Source organism: Oculina patagonica, chromosome 4 (genome assembly GCF_052425735.1).
Source record: "Oculina patagonica isolate OP01 chromosome 4, crgOcupat, whole genome shotgun sequence".
NCBI lineage: Eukaryota > Metazoa > Cnidaria > Anthozoa > Scleractinia > Oculinidae > Oculina > Oculina patagonica.
This window is the reverse complement of record NC_135761.1, coordinates 21,671,160-21,694,560: the sequence shown is the minus strand read 5'-3', so window position 1 is coordinate 21,694,560 and position 23,401 is coordinate 21,671,160. Positions and strand designations below refer to the sequence as shown.

General features: G+C 38.3%; 4 protein-coding genes across 4 annotated transcripts; 2 read left to right on the top strand and 2 right to left on the bottom strand.

The window, feature by feature from the left end:
• Positions 1-938: 938 nt before the first annotated feature.
• Positions 939-1,913, bottom strand: LOC144651400 (cannabinoid receptor 2-like). Its single transcript, XM_078511328.1, has one exon. It carries the CDS (start codon positions 1,911-1,913, stop codon positions 939-941), a length of 975 nt encoding a protein of 324 aa, XP_078367454.1.
• A 4,367-nt stretch (positions 1,914-6,280) lies between these two features.
• LOC144651401 (cannabinoid receptor 2-like) lies at positions 6,281-7,216 on the top strand. Its single transcript, XM_078511330.1, has one exon. It carries the CDS (start codon positions 6,281-6,283, stop codon positions 7,214-7,216), a length of 936 nt encoding a protein of 311 aa, XP_078367456.1.
• Positions 7,217-8,665: 1,449 nt separating this feature from the next.
• On the bottom strand, positions 8,666-12,837 carry LOC144649842 (selenocysteine lyase-like). The gene is made up of 4 exons (XM_078509439.1): positions 12,119-12,837; positions 11,268-11,451; positions 10,066-10,244; positions 8,666-9,361 (listed from the first exon to the last, which is right to left on the bottom strand). Exons 1-4 carry the CDS (start codon positions 12,674-12,676, stop codon positions 9,005-9,007), a joined length of 1,278 nt encoding a protein of 425 aa, XP_078365565.1. The 5' UTR covers positions 12,677-12,837; the 3' UTR covers positions 8,666-9,004.
• Positions 12,838-12,962: 125 nt separating this feature from the next.
• LOC144649841 (DENN domain-containing protein 11-like) lies at positions 12,963-22,739 on the top strand. Its single transcript, XM_078509438.1, has 9 exons — positions 12,963-13,186; positions 14,229-14,328; positions 14,886-15,047; positions 15,435-15,576; positions 17,052-17,190; positions 17,643-17,768; positions 18,617-18,764; positions 20,562-20,618; positions 21,283-22,739. Exons 1-9 carry the CDS (start codon positions 12,967-12,969, stop codon positions 21,485-21,487), a joined length of 1,299 nt encoding a protein of 432 aa, XP_078365564.1. The 5' UTR covers positions 12,963-12,966; the 3' UTR covers positions 21,488-22,739.
• The last annotated feature ends 662 nt before the right edge of the window (positions 22,740-23,401 follow it).

Here is a 23,401-nt window from a genome sequence, read left to right as displayed (position 1 = left end):
GCTCATTTCACAAATCTATGTTTTGCGGTGTTTGTGAATTTGTGGGATTTTTTGGGAGGAGACAATTTTTTCTCAAAGAATTAGTAAAATTTAAAGAAATAAGAAATATTGGAGATTTAATGTGATTTTAAAATTAGAACTTTAAAATTGCCGGGTAGACGGACACCAGTTAGTCCCTGACAACCTGGAGTGCTCTTGCGTGGGGCTCAACTGTCTGGTGGTGTTTCAAAAACAATTTCTTTCTCGTTTCACTCAAATTCACATTTACCCCCGCGTTAAGTTTTTTTTTTTTTTTTTTTTTAATTGCAACACACAAAAAGGAAAAAGCTTATTTACAAAGCAATTGATACAGTTGCTTACATCACTTACAGAAAAAAGGACTACTTACAAAAAGATTACTTACACTACTTACGGGACAGTTACTTACATTACTAAAATACAATCATAATTTGTTGAATAGAAGAAAAAGAAAACTAACACTACTTACATTTAGTCTATAGAAAAAAACAAAGAAAAAGGGAAAAACATACGCACACACGAAAATGCGAAAAATACAAGAAGTGTCTAACTATTAGTTCCATCAAAATATAAAATATAAACTCTACATTTCTTAATTACTGTTGAAAAACAGGGAGAAGCTCTTTCCATTTTTCGTTATGATTTTTTAGCTTTTTGTTTTGTTTAGCTATGGCGTTAAGTAATAAAACTCATTTTGCAGTTCAACCCGGTATAGCGGGGTTTTGTTCATCTGCAACGTAGGCTTTTTGCAGTAATGAATTAAGTTTCAAAGTAAGCAAATTGAAAGCTGAAAAACATCCTATTCTTTAACAGGTTTGAGTTCACTGAGCGGACGCAACGTTGAACAGTCTGCTGTCATGAAGTACCTACTTGAACGAGCACTTAAACAGGAGTAACTGCCATCACTCGACATCTCGCATTCACTGCCATTTCAAAAGTTTAGTGATTCCGTCCCTAATCTGGACATTTCCTCTGTAATACAACACGGGGTTTATACCAGAGCAAAGAGTGGTGGTAGGATAGAATAAGGGCCTTACAAATAGATTGATTTTTGTACCAAGAATCTGCGATAAACCGATTAGAAACGTCAGGGGAACTATTAACAAAACAAGTAAACAGACAACATGGCGAGTAGTCGCTGCTAGCTGGCGCTCAATTGCGTTATTAGCGGTAGCAGGATTTACCCGAGCGCTTTCCTCCATTACCTGTGCGACTGCATTGTTATGCTTACGAAGGGTCACAAGAGTTAATATCTGGACAGCTACAACCAGACAAGAGAAGAGGACTACGAACCACGTTTGAAAGATCTCGAGCGCTTTGGGAGGAGGCACCTTAACATGCCGTAATATCACCATTGAAACTGATGACAGCCACACTCCGCTGCAAGCAAAAATAGCATGCTGCATCGTGACGGTCGTTTTGTACCACATTGGTTTAGCGACTGCTAAGTAGCGATCCACGCTTATCACTCCAAGATTACCCAGCGTAGAATAAAAACATAAAAAGAAAAATGCAGGCATAAGAGACGAGTCCCGATCGCTAGGAATGGTACACGCCTTACCAGAAAGCAACTCCTCGACACTGTTTCTAACATACATGGGCGTCACCAGCCCTCCCAACACGACATCAGTCAGAGTCAAACTACACAGCAACAGAAACCCTGGCCTGATTCGAAGGCCACCCCTGAGAATGGCAATCAGGACTAACCCGTTTGACAGGAAACACCACAGACCTAACAAAGAGGTGACCGGAACGAGAAAAACGCTGGAGTAATAAAAGAATTGAAGCTGGAAAGTTTGTGAGATTCCTGTGAAAAAACACGGTCGCTTCGCTTGCTCCATTTCCAGGTCTTCTAAAGCAATCTGCGTGCCATTTGTAGCCAAGTTCAGCTTCATGTTCACGCTGTGAAAAGAGATGAAAAAGTTTTGTTTTACACAAACACAATAGGGCTCAGGCTTAGAATTTGGAGTCTTCTCACTGATTCAATACATTTTCTTTCATGCTTTCTTCTAGTGATAGATTAATACCACATCCCTCCCTGCTACTAGATTGGAATTGTGTTTGGTCATCCCGAATTCAACTCCTCCACTATGTGTAAATAACTAGCTGGTCAGCCTTCTGCCAGTTGGGGCTTCTAACAAGTTCATGTTTGATTTTCATTATTTATTTGTTTATTTTTTTATTTACAGTGTCTTCAATTAGCACAGCAGTGCTAAATAAATCGACGCTTATATAAAGTGATTAATTATTTATTATTTTGTTTATTTATCGACAACATTGAGAGGCTTTGCAAGAATATTCACATTTCATTTTTTTGTTGCTATGCTTTTTTTCAGTTTTGGACTTGAGTCACATCAAGATAATCTGTTATCTTCGCTTAGCTCACATCCTTACTCGGTAGAGAATTAAGTTACGAGACTCGCTTATATCATGTCGCACAGATGAATATAGGCTTTCTGTGCTCCACGGCTTCTTATGTCTTCTTATTGCGCATCTGAATTCTACACTGGTTCGTTCGTACGTTTTTGGACAACTTTAGCAACTTACCTTTTATATATGTGAGCGCTAACGACAAAGAGGCTTTCCAAAAACGTTTACTTCGCTCCACTGCAAAATTCTTCGGTGATGCGGTCGAGCTGCAATACCTGATGAACATAAAGATTTAGACGATTTGTTTGACGTTTTTAAAAACCCATCTTTATATCAATTTTATGGAACATATTACGCTTAAATTTGCGTTGGGTTTTAAAGGAAGTTTCACATCACGGACCCCTCTTACAAGACAAGACCATGCCGCTATCGACCAAAAAGATTTAAATTTTTCAAGGCAGTTTGAACGCGCAAATTATCTATTTTTACCGCATTAAAAATCAATTCAACTTTTTTTCGCATTTTCAATATGAAAAAGGCCAAATTCAAAATGTCTAAACCTTACCGGCTAAGCTGAAGTGTAATCAAAATGATGAGACGAAATATTGGTTAACAATCTTTCAGAATCACACGAACGGAAAGCCTGAGATTCCTCGCTGGATATCTTTATACGTAGGGCTCAGTTGCAGCTAAACGAATATTCTCAATTTCTCAAATAAAATCTGATTAAAGTTTGAGGATTGAAGGATTTGTCAATTTCGTGGCGGAATGGTGCAAATGTGTCATGTTCATTTCAACGGTTTGTTTTTGAAGATATTTTAAGGTTGCTATTGTTAGCGGCTACTAATTTTAGCGATTTTAGCGAGTTAGACGAAAATCGTTAAATTAATTATCGCTAAAATTTGTATCGGTCAACTTTAATACTCGTTAAAGATAATTTACACGCTAAGATTTAATGGACTAATATTATGAACGAAAACGCAACCTGCAAGAGTATTGACGCAAACAAATTATACCTCCAAAAGTACTGCAACTGAAAACAAACTAACTAATCTATTTTACCGACCATTTATTCCTCACGTTTTGTTAAAAACGTTTTGCTTATAAAACATTTACTTGCAATGCGTGCGCTGAAAAAAGGCTAATTTACACGCTCCTGTTTGTCGACTACGGTAGATCGGTTAATGTACAGTGCAAACACTGCATATGTTTTCACAATATCATGTGTTGTGTTAGTCAAAGCCTTTTTTATAAAACGTTTCGAAGACTAAAATGGTGGGTTGCAGATGGCGTTTTTGTTTATCATATCGGGCCCGACACGCGAAAATTAATGAAGTGGTCACAGATTTTTAAAAATCGGCCGACTTGTCGGATAAGTGTCGCGCGATGCCGGAAGGCGCCCGAGGAGAAGACAGCGCCATTGCTCGTGTACGCGTTAACCCCAACCAACGAGGGATAACGACAAAAGCGCCAGGTACGAAGGCAGACCCAGGTTACATTTAAACGAGCTAGTCTGTGAACAGGTTCCCAAAGGCAACGCTCGGCTCGCTTCGCTCGCTAATTTCTTTCTTTTTTTCGCCCCGATTTATCCTGGCCGACAAATCGTAGCGTGCAAATTAGCCCAATGGGGTTACGCTTGTGTGGTAATACACACTTGTTTGATTCAGAATGAATGGAACAAATTGCATTGGTCATTAACCTTACCAAGTAAAATTGGGGGCGTAATATTTTTTTATTATTATTATGATAAAAAAGTCGATTTAAAGACTGCTTATAAAGTAAACCTTTTAGTGATGTTACAAATGTGTATTAAAAAATTTCATTTTATTTTATTTCCGTGTTGGCCAGGAATTAACAACTGCACGATCTAAATTTCGGTACAATTAAAATAGCTATTAAAATTAATAAATTTACTGATCGATGGTTCACTTCTAGATACATGGATATAACCCAAAGTGTTTCCCTGAAATATAGAACATCCTAAATATTTTGAACAAATTTTGGTCGTGCATGCGCGCCTTTTTCAATGTTTAATTCAGAAATTCATGTTTTACTAGATCTTCTAATTTCCTAACCAAAGACTCGTGGGGAATTTTATTTAAAGTCTCGTATGTTCAAGATTATGTAAAAAGGCCACATTAAAATCAAAATCAAAATATTACTTTTAGAATATTGCATTGTCTTCAAAAACAATCCGTTAAATTTACCGATCGATGGTATACCTCTAGCTACATGGATATAACCCAAAGAGTTTCTTTGAAATATTAGTAAACTTCCTAAATATTTTGAACAAATTTCGATCGTGCATGGGCGCCTTTTTTAATGTTTAATTCAGAAATTCATGATTTACCAGATCTTCTAATTTCCTTGCCAAAGACTCGTGGGGAATTTTATTAAAAGTTTCTTCTGTTCAAGATTATGTAAAAAGGCCACGTTAAAATCAAAATCAAAATATTACTTTTAGAATATTGCATTGTCTTCAAAAACAATCCGTTAAATTTACCGATCGATGGTATACCCCTAGCTACATGGATATAACCCAAAGAGTTTCCTTGAAATATTAGTAAACTTCCAAAATATTTTGAGCAAATTTTGGTCGTGCATGCGCGCCTTTTTAATGTTTAATTCAGAAATTCATGTTTCACCAGATCTTCTACTTTCTTTGCCAAAGACTCGCGGGGAATTTTATTTAAAGTTTCTTCTGTTCAGGATTATGTAAGAAGGCCAGATTAAAAGCAAAATTACTTTTAGAATAAACCGTTGAAATGAACATGACACATTTGCTCCATGCCGCCACGAAATTGACAAATCTTTCAATCCTCAAACTTTAATCAGATTTTATTTGAGAAATTGAGAATATTCGTTTAGCTGCAACTGAGCCCTACGTATAAAGATATCCAGCGAGGACTCCGAGGCTGTTCATTCGTGTGATTAATCGTGAAAGATGGTCAACCGATTTTTCGTCTCATCAATGTGATTACACTTCAGCTTAGCCGGTAAGGTTTAGACATTTTGAATTTAGTCTGTTTTATGTTGAAAATGCGAAAGAAAGTTGAATTGATTTTTGTTGAGTGCATATAGAATATTTGCGCGTTCAAACTGTCTTGAAAAATTTAAATGACTTAAATCTTTTGGGTACATAGCGGCATGGTCATGTCTTGTAAAAGTATCCGTGATGTGAAACTTCTTTCAAAACTCAACGCAAATTTAAGCGTAATATTTCCCATAAAATTGATAGACATGGGTCAAACAAATAGTCTAAATCTTCATGTTCATCAGGTATTGCAGCTCGACTGCATCACTGAAGAATTTTGCAGTGGAGTGAAGTAAACGTTTTTGGAAACCCTCGTTAGTGCTCACATAACCATTAACCATGTAAAAGGTAAGTTGTCCAAAAACGTAAAAACGAACCAGTGTAGAATTGAGATGCGCAATAAGAAGACCTAAGAAGCCTTGGAGCACAGAAAGCCTATATTCATCTGTGCGACATGATATAAGCGAGTCTCGTAACTTTCTTCTCTGCTGAGGAAGGATGTAAGCTAAGCAGATTATATTGATGCGACTCAAGTCCAAAGCAGAAAAAGCATAGCAACAAAAATGAAATGTGAAAAATAAACAAATAAATAAACAATGAGAATCAAACACGAACTTGTTAAAGCCCCAACTGGCAGAAGGCTGACCAGCTAGCTATTTACACAGCGTGGAGGAGTTGAATTCGGGATGACCAAACACAAATCCAATCTAGTAGCAGGGAGGGACGTGGTATTAATCTATCACTAGAAGAAAGCATGAAATGAAATATATGGAATGCATTGATGTGACTCCAAATTCTAAGCCTGAGCCCTAGTGTGTTTGTGTAACAAAACTTTTTCACTCTTTTCACAGCGTGAACATGAAGCTGAACTTGACTACAAATGACACGCAGATTGCTTTCCCAGACCTGGCAACGGAGCAAGCGAAGCGATCGTGTTTTTCCTCTGGAATCTCACATACTCCCCAGCTTCACTTTCTTTATTACTCCAACTTTTTTCTCGTACCGGTCACCACATTGTTAGGTCTGTGGTGTTTCCTGTCAAACGGGTTAGTCCTGATTGCCATTCTCAGGGGTGGCCTTCGAATCAGGCCAGGGTTTCTGTTGCTGTGTAGTTTGACTCTGACTGATGTCGTGTGGGGAGGACTGGTGACGCCCATGTTTGTCAGAAACAGGGTCAATGACTTGCTTTCTGGTAAGGCGTGTACCAATCCTAGCGATTGGAAGTCGTCTTTTATGCCTGTTTTTTTCAATTTAAGTTTGTTTTCTACGCTGGGTAATCTTGGAGTGATAAGCGTGGATCGCTACTTAGCAGTCGCTAAACCAATGTGGTACAAAGCGACCGTCACGATGCAGCATGCTATTTTTGCTTGCAGCGGAGTGTGGCTGGCATCAGTTTTAATGGTGATATTACGGAAAATGGAGGTGCTTCCTCCCATAGCGCTCGAGATCTTTCAAACGAGTCTAATCATCTTCTTCTCTTGTCTGGTTGTAGGTGTCCAGATATTAACTCTTGTGACCCTTCGTAAGCATAACAATGCAGTCGCACAGGTAATGGAGGAAAGCGCTCGGGTAAATCCTGCTACCGCTAATAACGCAATCGAGCGCCAGCTAGCAGCGACTACTCGCCATGTTGTCTGTTTACTTGTTTTGTTAATAATTCCCCTGGCGTTTGCAATGGGTTTATCGATGATTCTTGGTATGAAACTCAGTCTATTTGTGAGGCCCATGTTCTATGTTTTCGCCACTCTTTGCTCTGGTATAAACCCCGTGTTGTATTACAGAGGAAATGCCTAGATTAGGGACGGAATCACTAAACTTGTGAAATGGCAGTGAATGCGAGATGTCGAGTGATGGCAGTTACCCCTGTTTATGGTCGTTCAAGTAGATACTACATAGCAGCTGATCATGACTGAACTTTGCGTTCCTGAGTGACGCTGAACTCGAACCTATTTAAGACTGCCTTATTAAAGGAAATTGCTTAAGTCACTTTAATTTTTGTTAACGTTTTTTTTTTCGCGCCGTTAATTTCGTGTAGCGTTTACTTATAAATTGGTTGTCATTTATTTCTTTTGTTTGGTTAAGTTTCTGAAAATGCTGATTTGAAAATATATGAAATAAAATGCTAAACTAAGAAGTTTCAGTGTTTTTGGTTAGACGGCTGCAGATTTGTGACTCATTAAATGTTAAGAGATTTTATGGAAAACACCCTGGCCTGCGTAGCCTCGTTTTCATGTTTTTGGACATATACCGTATTTACTCGAATAAGCGCCGTGGCGCTCATTAAATTTTTCGCGCCTCAAGTGCGGCGCTTATTCGATAGCGGCGCTTATTTGAGGGCGGCGCTTATTTAAAACTTGGACGCCACAAAGAATCTAATCTAAACGAAACTTCTACAGTAACTAAAAGAAGGGTCTTTGATTGTCAGTATTCGTCTCTTACGGAAGAGGGTTGTTGCGCTTGCTGTCCCGTCAAAGCTCACGGACTTCGCAACGTTATCAGGACAGCATATTGTTATGATATTGGATAGATAAAAATAATAGGCGAGCGGTGAAACATAATAACTTTGAACTGCGAAACATCGCTTTGATGAAAGGAATTTTCAAGGCTGTTTAAGAGTTTCTTTCTGGTGTTTTTTTGGTTTATTATACAGAATTCCTGCTTCAAATTCCAGTTAAAGTCGCGTTAATTTCAAATGCCTTAACTGCACATACGTTAAAGGGACACTGTCACCAGCTTCACTTCAAAAACCCAAGAGCCTAAAGACATTTATACCATAACCGAGAGAATTCTCGCGCGCTGATTGGTCCAAAGTTATGGTCGATGAGAGTTTAGACCATGAAAGTGACGTCAAATCACGCCACGCACACGCGCGGGCTAGAAATGTGTAAGTTTGGTCTCTATGAATGAAAGCGAATTTCATCTTGTTTTGTTTGAATCAAGGACGCATTTGCTTTCGGAATTCAGGATTGGAATTCTACTCAGGTGAAAAAAAGGAAGGCAAACCAAAGAAAAGGAATCGAAAAGCAAGGAAAGGAAAGGGAAAGGAGTGATGTAAAGAAAGGGAGAAACGGAAAAAGAAAAGGAAAGGGAAAGAATGAAACAGAAAAGAATAAAAAGGGAAAAAAAGAAAATAAATAAAAAATAAAATAAATGGAAGAAAAGAAAAGGATAGGATAGGAAAGACAAGGGATGGAGAGGCTTCCGGTAACTCATATATGCTGAAAACAATGTTAAGATCACTATATATTTTCAATTAAATTAGTGACACTCAACAATTTTAAGACCATGAAAGTAAAACAAAAAACAAAACAGAGAAGAAAGAACCACATTTCCGCTTATATGAAGTCTTTTTTCCAAAACACTAACTACCCTCTTAAAAGTTAGGCCACAAATGGATTTATTCTTTATTCTTATTTATTTCATTTGCAACTTCATTTAGAACCGTTGATTGAATTAAGATAATTTCTTCGCATACTGCACTTCATTTGTATTCTGAAAAGTTTTGGATACTGAATGACATACATTTTCATAATAAAAAACTGGTTTTAATTTTAAGCATCTTGTTAAGTAACATCTGATCATTTATTCCTGTTTAAGTGAATTAACAGCAGCCCAAAGATCCTCCACTACCAGATCAATGTCTTCTTTGGACATGTACCGTCCCACACTAAGCCGCAGAGCATTCATCGCAATGTCGCGAGGAACGCCAATGGCAGTTAAGATAGGCGAAGGGCGTGAAATGATATCGGAGTGGCATGCAGCTCCTACACTGGCTTGGAACTTTTTGACAGTTGCCAGGATTTTGCGTCCTTCTAATCCTGAGCCAATAAAGGACACATTGCAAGTATTGGGTATTCGGTCGCTGCTCTCAAATTTCCCATTGAATTGTATTTTGTCTTGAAAGGTCTCCTTCAATTTGAACTCCAGATGGTCCCTCGCCTAAAATGAAAAAGGAAAAATGTAAGATACCGGTATCTCCACTTGTTTAAATCTTTCATCATTAAATCCCACTAAATAAACTACATACTTCTGACACATCAGAAAATGTCTTAACCACTGAAATGCATGCAGTCAATAATAGTCTCTTTCCAGACTAATTCAACAGCAACTAAGGTCCTTTAGGTTAAGTGGATGGCCATGTTTATTGAGCAAAAAATCATAAGGTTTTAAGTTTCTTGCTTTCCTGAAATTCACATCCTTGGTCACACATGCATTTACAGCTAGGGTTCTTAACATTAATTATCAGCTGCTTATTATCGATAATTGAGTTTCTCTAAATTATGCTAAATTATTGTTAATAAAAGTTATTTCAATCTTTAAAAAAAGTTCTCTATTGCCTGGGTCAGAGGTGGGGACTCCCATAAGAAAAAGTTGTGGATGCTCACCTAGTGTTTTAAATTAAACACCTACAGAAGGCTAATATGGGCATGGCGCAAGTTTGTTGTATACCAATTTCTTCATGTGCAACCCTAGATAAGAGCATGATGGCTAAAAGAAATTTGTTTGTTTTGCTTTGAACACCACTCTATATAAGTGAAAACCAAAATCTGAAATTTACATCCATAAGCAAGATGACAAGCATCATTATCTGTTTAAGTACAGGAGTCCTTCTCCGCCCATTCCAAGACTCTAATGTCACTAACCATTTTCATGTTTTCACGATATTGTTCCAAGTTGTCCACCACTAACTGGGAGGCCTGTCCTAATCCAGCTATCATACCAGTGTTTTCTGTTCCTGGTCTGAAGTTTCTCTCTTGACCTCCTCCAAAAAACATGGGGTGAAGGGGAGTATCTGCTCTTGGATTTCTTACATACAGGGCTCCTGTTATGCACAATATTCAGTAAAAATACTGTTAAAAGATTATTGAATGAATAGATGTTAAAATATTGTGGATGGGAGAGATCTAGAGGTATACTCTAATAAGGATATACACTCTTATGCCAGTGAAATAGATGGGGTATTTATTTGTCTTATTTGGACAACCCTGCAAGTTTATTTTTTTCCTTAGTGGCCATTTGGCCACCGACTGCTCAGGTTTGTTCGCCAGTGAAAAATTTTAGTCGCTAAATTAAGCTCATGCTTTCAATCCTTCTTCTCAATTTTAGTCGCCAGGCTGGCGACTTTGGTTCCAATTTAGTCGCCATGGCGACTAAAATGGTCTTAACTTGGAGGGTTGTTGGAGATCTTAATATACAGGTAGGCCAGTCGGTCTCCTCCGTCTGAGGAGGGGATTTTCTGTATTATGGCACGACCAGCACCCATTTATACAACTGATGACATTTTAATTAGGTTCTAATTATTTTTTAATCTAAATTAACTTGATGCATAGGTATTTTAATTTTTTTTAATTTTCTTTTTTAAATTATATACATACTTTGTTATAAATTATTTCTTTCGTGAGAAGAATGTATTTTGAAGAGCGCTCAACTCATTTGATCGAGGAGCATAAATAATATTAACTTGACAAGAGGTACTCAGGCTTCAGTATACATCGTTTTATTGCGACAAGTCTGTTTCGTATGGAACTAAATTAATAGGTCCACACTCATCAGGCAACTTTAATGAAGTTGCCTGATGAGTGTGGACCTATTAATTTAGGTCCATACGAAACAGACTTGTCGCAATAAAACGATGTATACTGAAGCCTGACGTCTTGTCAAGTTAATATTATCATACTTTGTTATATATATTTTTTAAGGTGTTTTACAACCCTCCCCCCCCCCCTCCCACCCCCTGTATTTTATTTTTTATTTAATGTCTTGCAGTGATGGGAGCATGCCTCCCTTTCCAACCCCCCAGGATGTAGATGTAGATTTTTCCATAGGTATCCCTCTGTTATCATACCAATTCGGGGTCCATAAAACTTATGACCAACAACCGTGAGGTAATCCACTCCCAGCTCGTCCACGTCAACCTCGATTTTACCAATAGCTTGTGCTGCATCTGTATGGACAAGAATCCTGGGGACTTTCTGAGATAAGCGACTCTTGTTTAGGCTTCTTATGGCTTTAGCAATGTCTTCAATTGGCTGATGATTAAAAAACGAAAAACAGATTACAATTGATATATACATACACCGGAAATCAGATTTCTCAAACCCAGCAGGATTAAGAAAGCGAGGAATTAGAGAAATGTTATTATACTGGGAGAAGTGAAATGATGTTTGGTTTGAGTTCTCAGGAGGTTCAATAAACTGAAGGGTTTATAAAATTGGATTCCATCTGTCCTAGGATCATGTTCCCATTTTGCAGGGTGGAATTTTGCTCTCGGGGCTAAATAATATCATGACATCGTTGGTACACACAGAGGAGCTTTGCTACAGCAGCATGCCCCTGGGGCATAACCCAGGAACAAAACCCTTTCTGTGTATTGGCGCCAATAAGGGGTGGTGAATGGTCCTTCAAAAAATATGTCTCCCAAAAGTTTAGCCAAATTTCAGAAGTCTTGTCATCTCCAATTTTTATTTGAGGCCTTCTCGGAGTCTTCATTTCTTTTGCGAGGCTAAAATGGTCTTGCGCTCGCAGAAAAGACATCAGGCTCGCCATCTCACAAAGTCACACATTAACCATTCGACAACCTTCTAATACCTAATAGAGGGTTGGGAAAGGTTATAAAAAAGAGCTTACTGGAGGTGGCTTAAACAAGTGGGGTGGGGTAGGGAGGCTTGGAGGAATAGGGGAAAAACCTTCAGTTACCTGAATTACCCCTGTTTCATTGTTGGCCATCATGACGGTGACCAGGCATGTACTGGGTCTAACTTCCTGCAATATTGCTTCTGCTGTTACTGCGCCAGAGTCCTGCGAGGCAGCAACAAGTGTCACCTCAACCTTGCCTAGCTTTTCAAGGTTTAGGAGTGGAAGCTGAATAGAGTCATGTTCAAGATTTGATGTGATCACATGAGGTTTTACATCAACATTACAACTTCCTCTTTCCTTGTGAAATTCACGGAAATATTCCAAAGCTGAATGAATGACCATGTTGTTTGCCTCGGTACCACCTGATGTGAAGATAATATCACTTTCCAAAGCACCAATCATGTTAGCCACTGAGCTGCGAGCTTGCTTAATCACGTGACTTGCTTTCTTGCCCGCAGTGTAAGAACTACTGGGATTTCCCCAGGCATCGCGCAAAGCATCATGTATTGCTGTCAGTACTGATGGTTCTAGTGGAGTCGTTGCATTGTAGTCTAAATAAATTTTAGACTCATTTTCTTTGTTTTCATCTTCAAACTTTGGATCCATCGACCACAACATCAAAATTAATTTCTCAAATAAAGAGCAACGTTTTTAACAGTATCAAAAGTCAAGGTATTAGTCAAACTATGCACTTATTGGTTAGAAAGAAAAGAAATATTCGTCAGATCAATAGAATTTAGAATAAAAAGGTTTAAAGAAGATTAAAAAAAATAAAGAACGAAAAGATAGAAGGAAGAAGCGAAATATTAGCCTGCCTCGCCCCAGGCTCTCGGACGGTAAGTCAAAGTGGCGAGTCATCGCTCCTCACCCTACCCTACCAAGGAACTTTTAGTCATGATCGGGAAGGAATGGCGGACGATTCATGTCTTGTCGATTTTGAAGAAATTCCTGATACATCGTACGATCCAAGACAAGGTCTTCCATCCCTACCACTAACAGATGACCATATTACGTCTGGTGAAAATTTTTCGTTTCTTCAGGACACCAGAGGGAACTCGTCTGAACAGGAAAGAGCTGTTCCTGATCTCATAATCGCTGTTTTTGTCGTGCAATTCGATACTAGGAGAGGTAAGACTTTTCAAGGTAGCATATGATAGTTTTAATGAATCTCTGTTGTACCTAATTCTACATGGTCTTCAGTGGATTCAGTTCACAGTGGTTGTAAGGGTCTTTATCTTCAATATGGGCAATTCTTCAGCTGCTTCGGTTATTCCCTTATCTTAATCTAACCAAAATATTTTCTCCCTTTTGCTCAAAAGTTCAAACCTCAGATTACTTGGAAAACCCTTTTTTGGCTAAAATAAATTAATCAAACCCTTCTGAAAAGTTCGTGGAATTCTCACAGTGATCTGAGTTTCAGACCTGAAACTTTTATACAAATATATGACCTATGTTAAATAAAGACCTGTTTTATTAAGAAGGCAGACTGTTTTATTTGTTGTACACTTAATTAGTCATACGATGCTTTTGTGTGACCAGCCATAAAATTTCCCAGTAAAAGTGAACAGCTTCCAGAATAACCTGTCAGTCTACTTTTGGCCAGCTGTCGGCAGACAGCCGGCCCACGTACATGTAAAACAGCCAACAGTCTGATGACAAATGGTCACTAGTCAGACGACAATCAGGCAACTGTCAGAATTTGCACCTGTGAATGTAAACATATATGTTGGCCGACTGTCGGCCAACAGTTAGTAATATGTTGGCAATCTTTCAGTAGCTTGCGGGTTAGCTGCCCGGGTTAGCTGTCAACAGAATTTATCATAAAGAAATGCATATTCAAAGTTTTTAGCAATTAAAACTTAAATTGAGTCAACGCAAAATTTAGTTATAAAGGATACTTTCTCTCAGAACTATCTCTGGGTATACTTTGGTTTGTGAAACATCATTTCTCTGCATTTTCTCAACAATTATAGTGTTCAGCAAATAGTCCACCATTTGATTTTTGAGTTAGGTTCCAGTCCCCTGTCTAAGACCCTATTTCATCCAAACAACTTTTTTTAAGCCAGGAGGATCACTTAATGTCATGAGGCGGTTGGCTGAATCTGTACTTCTGTTGTGCTTGATCGACCGATCAATAGAACTGAATGTTGTTGTTGTTTTTTAATTAAAGGAAATGAAATAGAATGGAAGCACCCAAGATCTGTGGATTTGACTGGTGTGGAATTCAAAGCCCTGGCCAGTGGCTCACACACTATCACAAAAGACTTCATGTAAGTTTAAACTGTTCTTTACTCCTTTCTCGTATCTTCAAAATCTATAACGCTTTTGGTTTAGCTCATAAATTTACGTTATGACTGTTTGACACTGGGTGGACTAGCATCCCATCCAGGGGGGAGAAGAAATACTCTTAGCTGCTTCATGCTACTGAAACCAGGATAAGCTCCAGCCTGATAGGCCACTTGGCTCGAAAGCAGACTTGACTTACTGACTTGACTTATGACCAAAGCCCTAAGTGGGCAAAGGGCCGGCCATTCTCCTCCGCCATGCTGCACGGTCGCGGGCAGCCACTGCTGCCTCGTTCCATGAGCCGAAACCCAAAGCCGCTCTTTCTCTTTCGGCAGTTCTTCGCCAAGTCTCCCTCGGTCTGTCACGACTTCGCCTTCCCTCTGGGGCCCATATTAATACCGTCTTGGGATGTTTGCTTGGATCCATTCTGAGGATTTGGCCGATGAACTTCCAGCGCCACCGGGAGATTTGCTCACTGATGGTGCTGATGTTAGCCCGGTTTCGAAAGCAGACTTGACCTAATCTTTTTTACTACTTTTAGATACTTCAAAACCAGAGATGGTCTCTATGGACTAAGTTGTTATGAAAGAATAGCTGTTGATAATGTGGCAGAGAGAGGTGCCAGAATGAAGTCTGTGGGGATTCTTTGTGCAAAGTACACATCTCTGCATGAACACATGTCATTTCTTGAAGAGGAAGTCAGGTAAGGTCACCCTTAAATATTAAATTAAGTACTATATAAAGAGAGGAAGCCACATCAGCTCTTACTTCAAGTTAATGGTTGAGAACCTTGGGAAAGGGGATAAAAGTGGCTGTGGGGCAGGAGTGTAAAGGGTACAAGTTTGTAGTGAGTGGAATTTTGTCATCTAGGGTGTAGGTAGCAGGAGCAAATGGCAAAAGGCCCGTCAATTAAAGAAAGAGGTTTGTTTATTCTGGTTAGCTAAAATTTTTATTTATTCAGATTAAACTACAAATTCATAGATCTAAGAAATGTGCAGCATCAGTAAAAAATTGATGTTTAAAGTTGCTAATGCTCATCAATCTTTTGGTTACATTTATTATTATAATTTGAAACCTTTTATTTTTTTAGGAGGCAGCTTGAAAACCCTGGACATTACGAGGACCTAGAAAACTATTACCACAGTTATAAAAACTGTGTTCTCAGAAATAATTATATTCCTTCGCCGACTGACGAGAAGGCTCCAGGATTGGAGGAGATACCAGTGTTGAAGGTTAAAATATTAAAATCTGGATCCACTCAAAAGTCAAAGATTAGTGAATAATAATTTTAAAGTGTTTTCAAGTATTGTGATTGAGCAAAAACTGCAAAATATTTTAAAGTTAAACTGATGTAAAAAGTGCTTATGTCTGAGCTCTCTGGCACTGCTGCTATGATAGCTAGAAATTACAATGGGATCCTATTTAATTATATTAAATTACAAGAATGGTTAAATACATTATTTTGTGTAATCAATCGTGGATTAATTTTATTGGCTCGGCTGACGTCTTGTGAGTTCCATGCCATCCGAGTTGTTGCCCAATCATATATATAGATTACTTCATAGAAAGTGCGACGTACGGAATTTTATTCATGAGTTGCAAAACTTTGGAAAACGAACGAGTGAGCATAGCGAACGAGTGAGTTTTCCACAGTTTTGCAACAAGTGAATAAAATCCGTACAAAGCACTTTCTATGCAGCTGTGATTTGTTTATGATAATATATAATGAGAATTCAACCACTGGAAACTTCACGCGATTTTTCTAATCTATAACCTAAGCCTTGAATCATTGCAGTTAAATTACGCAGCAGCGCGAGGAAAAACAATGCTCAATGAACATTGCTTTCCAAGCGAATTTGCCATAAATCAAAACAGAAAAATTACTGGCGACAAACTCTCCTAGACCAAAACTTTGTTTAATAAATAAACTATGTTACATTTTAAAAGCAAAACTTTTCGCATCGCATCGAAAAACGTCGCAACAAGTGAATGGACTACTGCGGGGCTACTGGCGGCGAATCAACTGGCCAATTTTGAACAAATTGTGATAACACAAGGAGTCGGTTAATTAAACAAAAATGAAGACGTAAATCCACATTTAAAAATGCAATTTACTTTACCAAGACATTGCCAAGAGTGCTTGAATATTCTTAGAAAGTGCGCTGATGCGTTGTCAGTTCCAAAGAAAGTCTTGTCTTCGCTTTCATTTATCGACACTTGTTTGTCTTTATTCCGCCTTTGAAGAATTATTTTTGTCATTAGTAAATTTTTGCCGCTCCCTGTTTGCTCAACCTCGTTGGAACCCATTTAAGCTCTATACACCCATGGATCAGTGCTATTAAAGGAGAGCAACAAAAATTCTCCAATATTATCTGTCACACGCTTTACTCCCAATGTCTCTGTAGGTGTAGCTTAGGTCTTTAGCCCAGTTTCCACTATCCTCCTTTAAGTTGTCTTGGTCATTCGCAGTGTTTCCTTCCTCCAGGTGTCCAATGGACTGCCATTCCTGAAATAGTCATCCCTTCCATCCTTAGCAGATATGGCCTATCCATCTCAGTCTGTTGCTTCTTTGTTCTGATTGTTCACATGCCAGACATCTAGATTTATTTAATGGGATTAATATTTACAACAAAATGATGGTTTGTTCTTGCACTCAACATGTTTATGCCAACGCATTTATCTACATGTAAATATTCTTTGTCAACAGATCACACATCCAGCTGGTTGTTTTCCTCAGTTTATCAAGTTCTTTGGAGAACACATCTTTGTTCTTTGGAAATTTGTGCTGTTACAAAAACGAATTTTATTCTTTTCTCCCCCTCCTGTGGGAGTGGCTTGTTACAGAGGTATGCTGAAGGAAAATATATCTTTTTATATCATGCCATAGAATATACAGCCAATCAGAATACAGAAAAGCTGGTATTCAACCCAACCTTTCCATCATGTCCTGCAAATTTATTCAAGATGAAATTTTGTAAGTGTATTTCCTATGGCATGTTATAAAATGGTAAGGGTGCGTGTGTATACCGCGGAGAAACTACAAGTAACAAGTAGGGTAATCCAAAGTATACCACGAGAAAGTGTTGCATAACTAGTATATAGAGATTGGTGATAGAAAATAGATCTTTTTACTTAGAAGGAAAATGTAGCTGAGGCTTCAGCATTTTTTGTTTTAAAAAAATCCTTTAACTGTCTGTTGGGTCTTTCTTCTTGATTACCCTTTGGTCATTGTTTATAATGTTTATAATGTTAATGTGCGGGTAGCATTCAACTTAAGCAATTTTTATCTCCTTTGCAGTTTACTGTGCTTGTTTGCTGGCAAGTCATGGAATTCCATTTGGTTTTGAAACTGGTAGCAACCCTTTGTTTTTTACTAATGTTTGTGATTTAAGTGCACTGCAAGAGGAACACAAGTATATTGCATGTAAGTTGTTATCATTTGAAGTCATGCTAGTGTTCAACCTACATTCCTTGATATGGTTCTATCTGGGTCGTCACAAAGTCGAGGAAACAATTAAGGCATGCGATCCATTCCGGTTAGCCTACATGTAAATAGCACTTTGCATAGTTAGCCTAAATGGCACTCTCAGGTTAGCATAAATAGAACTCCAGTTAGCCTACTGTTAACTTATAGGTAGCTTGCAGGTAGCCTTTTCATTTGGCTGAGTAGGGATTTTTGCCTAGCATGCCTCGCTGCCTTGCCTCACGCGTCTTGCCCAGCTGCCTCGCACATTTGTAACACTCACTCTATCTCCGCACTATCAGCATAGTCATGTATTTCATTACCTAAGCCTCCAGTATATCACAGTATTGTTAGACTTAGTATAGTTGAATCCCGACTTGTCTATCCTCCAAATTGGGGGTAAAAAAATCCAGGTTTAAATAAATAAATTCATTTTAACCTGGATAATTTATTATACTGTTAAACTCAGTAAAGCAAATCAACAAGAAAAAACTTTGATTAAGGAGAAATTGGGACTCCACTGTATTGTAAGGGGTGTCAAATGGTAAATGCAAGACTTTGCAAGATGGCAAGACTGGTATCTTTTCTGCGAGCCCGAGACCTTTTTAGCCTTGCAAAAGAAATCAAGACTGCGAGAAGGGGTCAAAGACCACTGAAGTTTGGCTAAAATTTTGCGAGACACGCAGTTTTTAAAGGACCATTCACCACCCCTTATTGTGTTTCGTAACCGTTGCAACAATCACAGTTCAGTAGTGGTAGACTACACATTTTTTGTAAAATCAGTGTAAAAACTTTGCATTACTCTATAGGTACCACAGAAAAGATATTTGAGAGCAAAATGGAAGTGTATGATGTTTATGTTGATAATCAGAATATAAAATGCAAACCACACTTGAGTTGGATAGCACATTTTAATAACGCTGACAGAGATCGGCTTGAGGACTTGGACACCTTCAGGTGAGAAAGGAACATTAAAATCAATATATAAAAAGCCAGTGCTACACTTCTTCTCTCCATTTGAAATGCAATCTACAGTACTTAGACTGCAAAACAGTCGTTTTTTTCTAGAAAGTTGTTGGAAAAAGCGCTTATCGAAGGTGCGAAGCACCGAACGTTGAGGCTTCCCGATCTCACTCACAGTTTTGGCATTGGCTCCAGACCTCTCGCTCTCATTCTAAGACCGAGTGCGTTCGTAAAAGATACAACTGTTTTGCAGTCTACAATCTACTGAGTTGGGCATGACCTTTGCCAGACTCTTCAGTGGTCGTAATTTAAAAACAGGAGGTGGAAGAGGACTCTTATTCTTAAGTGGAAATTGCCATTTAAGGCATTTCATTCTATTAAACTATTTCATTCTATTAAACTCCGGAAGGGCCTTAAGTAAATTGTTGGAAGTTAAGCCTGACAAAATGGTGGGGGCAGGGATGGGGAAAACTATTCCATATTCCATTTCATCATTTCATTCTATTCTATTCTCCTAGTTGCTTTAAGCCTAGGAAAAGCTTTTTAAATTTTTGAGTTATCAGTACTGAGATAAACTTATAAGTAATAGTGTTGTACATAGTGAGTAAGTCTTCTTATAGTTGAAGAAATTATTTCAGCCAAACTAAGCAAATAGTAGTCTGTAGTGCACACCACTTTAGCGGATTAACACTTGAACATTGAGGATCAAAGTCTGCTGTTTGCATTATTAGCAATGAAACTTTGGCTTTCAGCTAATAATACAAACATTGACTTTGGTTATTCTCACTATTGTGTTCAACCTTGCCAATTTTCCATGCTTATTACTAGTTTAAGAAAGGAAGGCATTGGAGGGATTTTTAGTAAAAAAAAATTCCGTTTAGGAAACGGACCAAGTCACTGGAAGATCAGAAATAATTGGCTCCAATTGTTGGAAGAGTATATATATAATATATATAATCCTCTTCGCGCCTAGGAGGCACATTAGGCTGAGACCAGAGATTTCCATTGCTCCCTTTCCATGGCTGCCTTTTTAAGTTCTTTCCACGTCTTCCCTGCTGTTTTCATTTCTGCCTCGATCGTCCTCCTCCAAGTCTCCCGTGGACATCCTTTCTTCCTTCTTCCACTATCCGGTGTCCATCTTAATGCAGTTCGTGTTATGCTATCTCGACCTTTCCTGATAACATGCCCTAGCCACCTCCATCTTCTTTGCTTTATTACCATGGCGATGTCCCGTTGTCCTGTCCTTTGATAGAGTTCCTTGTTTGTGATCTTCTGGGGTCAGTATATCCTGCATATCTTGGAAGAGTGGATCACCTTATTTGACAGATACCTTTCCTAAGAATGTCTGTCTGACCCGGAGGAGGGCGGGTGGTCAAAAAAGTTTTATAAAATACAGAGAGCTGTGATTTTCTCCGTACAACTACACTGTACATTGCCATAATGTCTTATTCCCTTGTATTCTTATTCCTATATTTTTATTGCAGTTTTTTTAAACATTACGTGGTAATTTTCTCTGTCATTTCTTAAAGTAAAGGAATATCATTTGAAATAGAACGATCTTCACTCGAGTGTCGAAAGTAATCGGTGTTACTTTATGATTACTGATTGGTTTAAAAAAACACGCGCCAATTTCCCAACCAATCGTGACTTGCACACACACACGTTTTCCTTGGCTTCGAACCGACAACTTCCTTTGTAATTGGCCAGAGCTACTACTTTGGTTTTGGTTTTACAACACTTAATCAAAAGTCTCTCTAATACAAATATGATTTTCACTCTTGTATTTTCAAGGAGAGAGCAACTTTACACAGGCGGTGAAGTTACAGATGATGAAAAGATGTACACCAAGTGAGTGCAAGCTGATAATGAAATGCAATTTTTTAATCTTACTTTGGCAGATAAAATGATTCCTTGTAAGCAGAATACCCAAAAGAGCACTGGAAATTTAGTTAAGCTTGTCGTTAGTTGACTTACACCTTTCTGAAATATTTTTGTCCAGTCATAAAAATATGCTTGTTCCATATTGTCCTCAGCTGTCCTTTAACTATAGAGAAAAAATTAAACCTGTAAGTCAAATGTTAACTAGGGCAGAAAGACTAACATGCGAGAAAACCATTCAGTTTAGTTTGTTGGCGAGCGTAACTTTTTCAGCGTATAATTTATATTGAAACTAAATTGTATTCAAATAGAATTTACGTCAAGATCAAGGAAACAAAGTTACAAAAAGATTGGAGATTAGAGCTATTCAGCGCTCAGCCAATAGCGAAGCCCCCGCAAGGCTCAGAAAACATCAGCGTGTTCTGAGAGAAATAGAAGGAATCTAGGCGAAGTTTTCGTTTTATGGAGGTGTTTTAGGAAAATCGTCCGCCATTTCGGTTTGTTTGTCTGAGTCTTGTCTGAGTCGTGACGTCACTCGCGCGCTTCGCTATAGGCCGGAGTACCTTCCCCCCCAGTGGTGCGATTTTCACTGCAATTGCTGATACCTTTTTTGTTTGCCTCTTTCGATTTATAGGTTCTTTGTGAATTTAAACAACACACTTTTCCAGATGCTCTTTGAAGTAGCTTCTACCGAGGACAGAATATTAACACCGGAAATGATACGAAGTATAGGACTTGATCCAAAGGGAGATTTGCATTTCCTATCAGACTTGGTGGATCTTTATGGCATTAACGTTCTTATTCCAGAACCGAAATGTTGTCCGTTTTACACTTCTTAAACACAGTCTTTTCCCATATTTATCACTCCTTTGATAAGTTTGGCAAGAGAATATTGGGGTAGCCACCACCACGCGACGTCAAATTTGGCACTTGGACGAGAACGGATATATTTACTTTAAATGTGCTATAATTGCTCACAGTGAGCTGCATATTTGGCTGTAGCAAAATAATTTTATATGTATTAATTCAGTATTATTACAAACGTTTTTGGAAACAAATGTACTGAACAAAGATGCTAGCTTCAATTTTAGTGGTCAAGCAGGGTGCTCTCCGAGGCTTAGGGGGATAAATCATCGATCTCGATGTGATATCTTTTGTTTTATTTCCCCAAACCTCGGAGCCAATGTAAAAGGAAAATTAAGAATAAAGATTTATTTACTTTTTCACAGAAGAACAATCTTAAAATGCTTCGTATGAATTTAACGTGTTGCAAGCCGCGATTGTCAGAGTTATAATAAGGGCGCGCAAAGCACGGTGGTTTAAGGTCACTGCACTCAAAGTTGACAACGTTGAAAGCGATTGAATTGAAAAAGACTTTGACTAGTGTATAGACTTATTGAAACCGCCAAAGGAAATAGGACATATTTATGATTATGTACAGATAAAGATGCAAATAGATCTTTATAGAGAAGTTAAAATTAAGATAAGAAAGGTTTATATAAGTAATCTTGTCGTAGATAGCTAAAGAAAACTGTAAAGAGTGCCCATGCACTGTGAAATTTAAGGTTAAATTTATTTTTGAAATGCTAGATCCGCGCCATATGAGTGAAAGCATTATTGGGGTTCAATACTTTAATAGGAGAAACCGATCCAACACAATACAGAAACTCAATCTAGGCTTCGGCCTTAATCTAATGGATACTGTAAGTTTTCACGATAGAGCATCTAGTAAACTGCAAACTCGTACCCATGGCCATTGCCGCTTTCAAGATGGCGGGCGGAGAAGCCAATCAGAGATCGTGTTAGTTCATCATTAGCCAGGGTCTTCTCCGCCCGCCATCTTGAACGCGGAGATAGCCCTGGGGTTAATGTTGAGGAAACTGTACACTGTAGATTACAGCTAATTTTCCATAGAAGTCGATAGTGGGGTAAGGGGCTGGGGAGAGAGAGAGAGGGAAAAGATCAGAAAAGAAATCAAAGTTCAACTAAGGCTTTTCACGTTTATTGAACAGGGCCGTTAACTGTTCTACTTTTGTTATGTTTCTTGTAAATAGATGGAAAATGGAAATTAAAAAAGAAAATAATGACGAAGACCGTTGACCGACGGCGTGTGTAGAGAAAATCAGTGGTAAATGACACGCCTAACGTGTTCATTTAACCCCGGGCCGGGAAAGGGAGGGTATAAACAGTAAAAACATCAGTTAATGCATTATCTAAATAAAAAAATAGAGAACCAATTGCATGAATGTTGTGTTAAAAGGTTGCATGTTGGCCACCCTTAAAAATGAATTTAAGGGTTGTCAGTAGTAAAGCCTTTACTACTATTATCGCTTTGACGGTCAAAGCGATAATATACTCGCTACGAAACTTCAATGTTTGCGAAGAAAGTTAATCTACAAAACCATAGCTTTCATAGTACAACCAAATTTGTCTTCCAGGCGTTATCATTAATTTAAAGTTACAATTGAAACGAGATAAACTTTGAAGCCTGCATGTTCAGCCTAACAGTATTTCAAAAACCCATATCGCCATCCGTTTCAATCTTCTTCACTTTTGGCCATCCGTTCCTCAGTTTTGTATCTGCTGTGTTATTGAAATGTTTCTTTTATTTTCATATTTCACCGAACAGGCCTATGACTAAATTTGGCTAAAATGCGTGACACAGTTCTTTAAAGCGATCGGAACATATGTTACCTTTATATTGTTTTTAGTTCATGTCCCGTTCGCTTCTGGCAGTCAAGTCACCAGTAAAA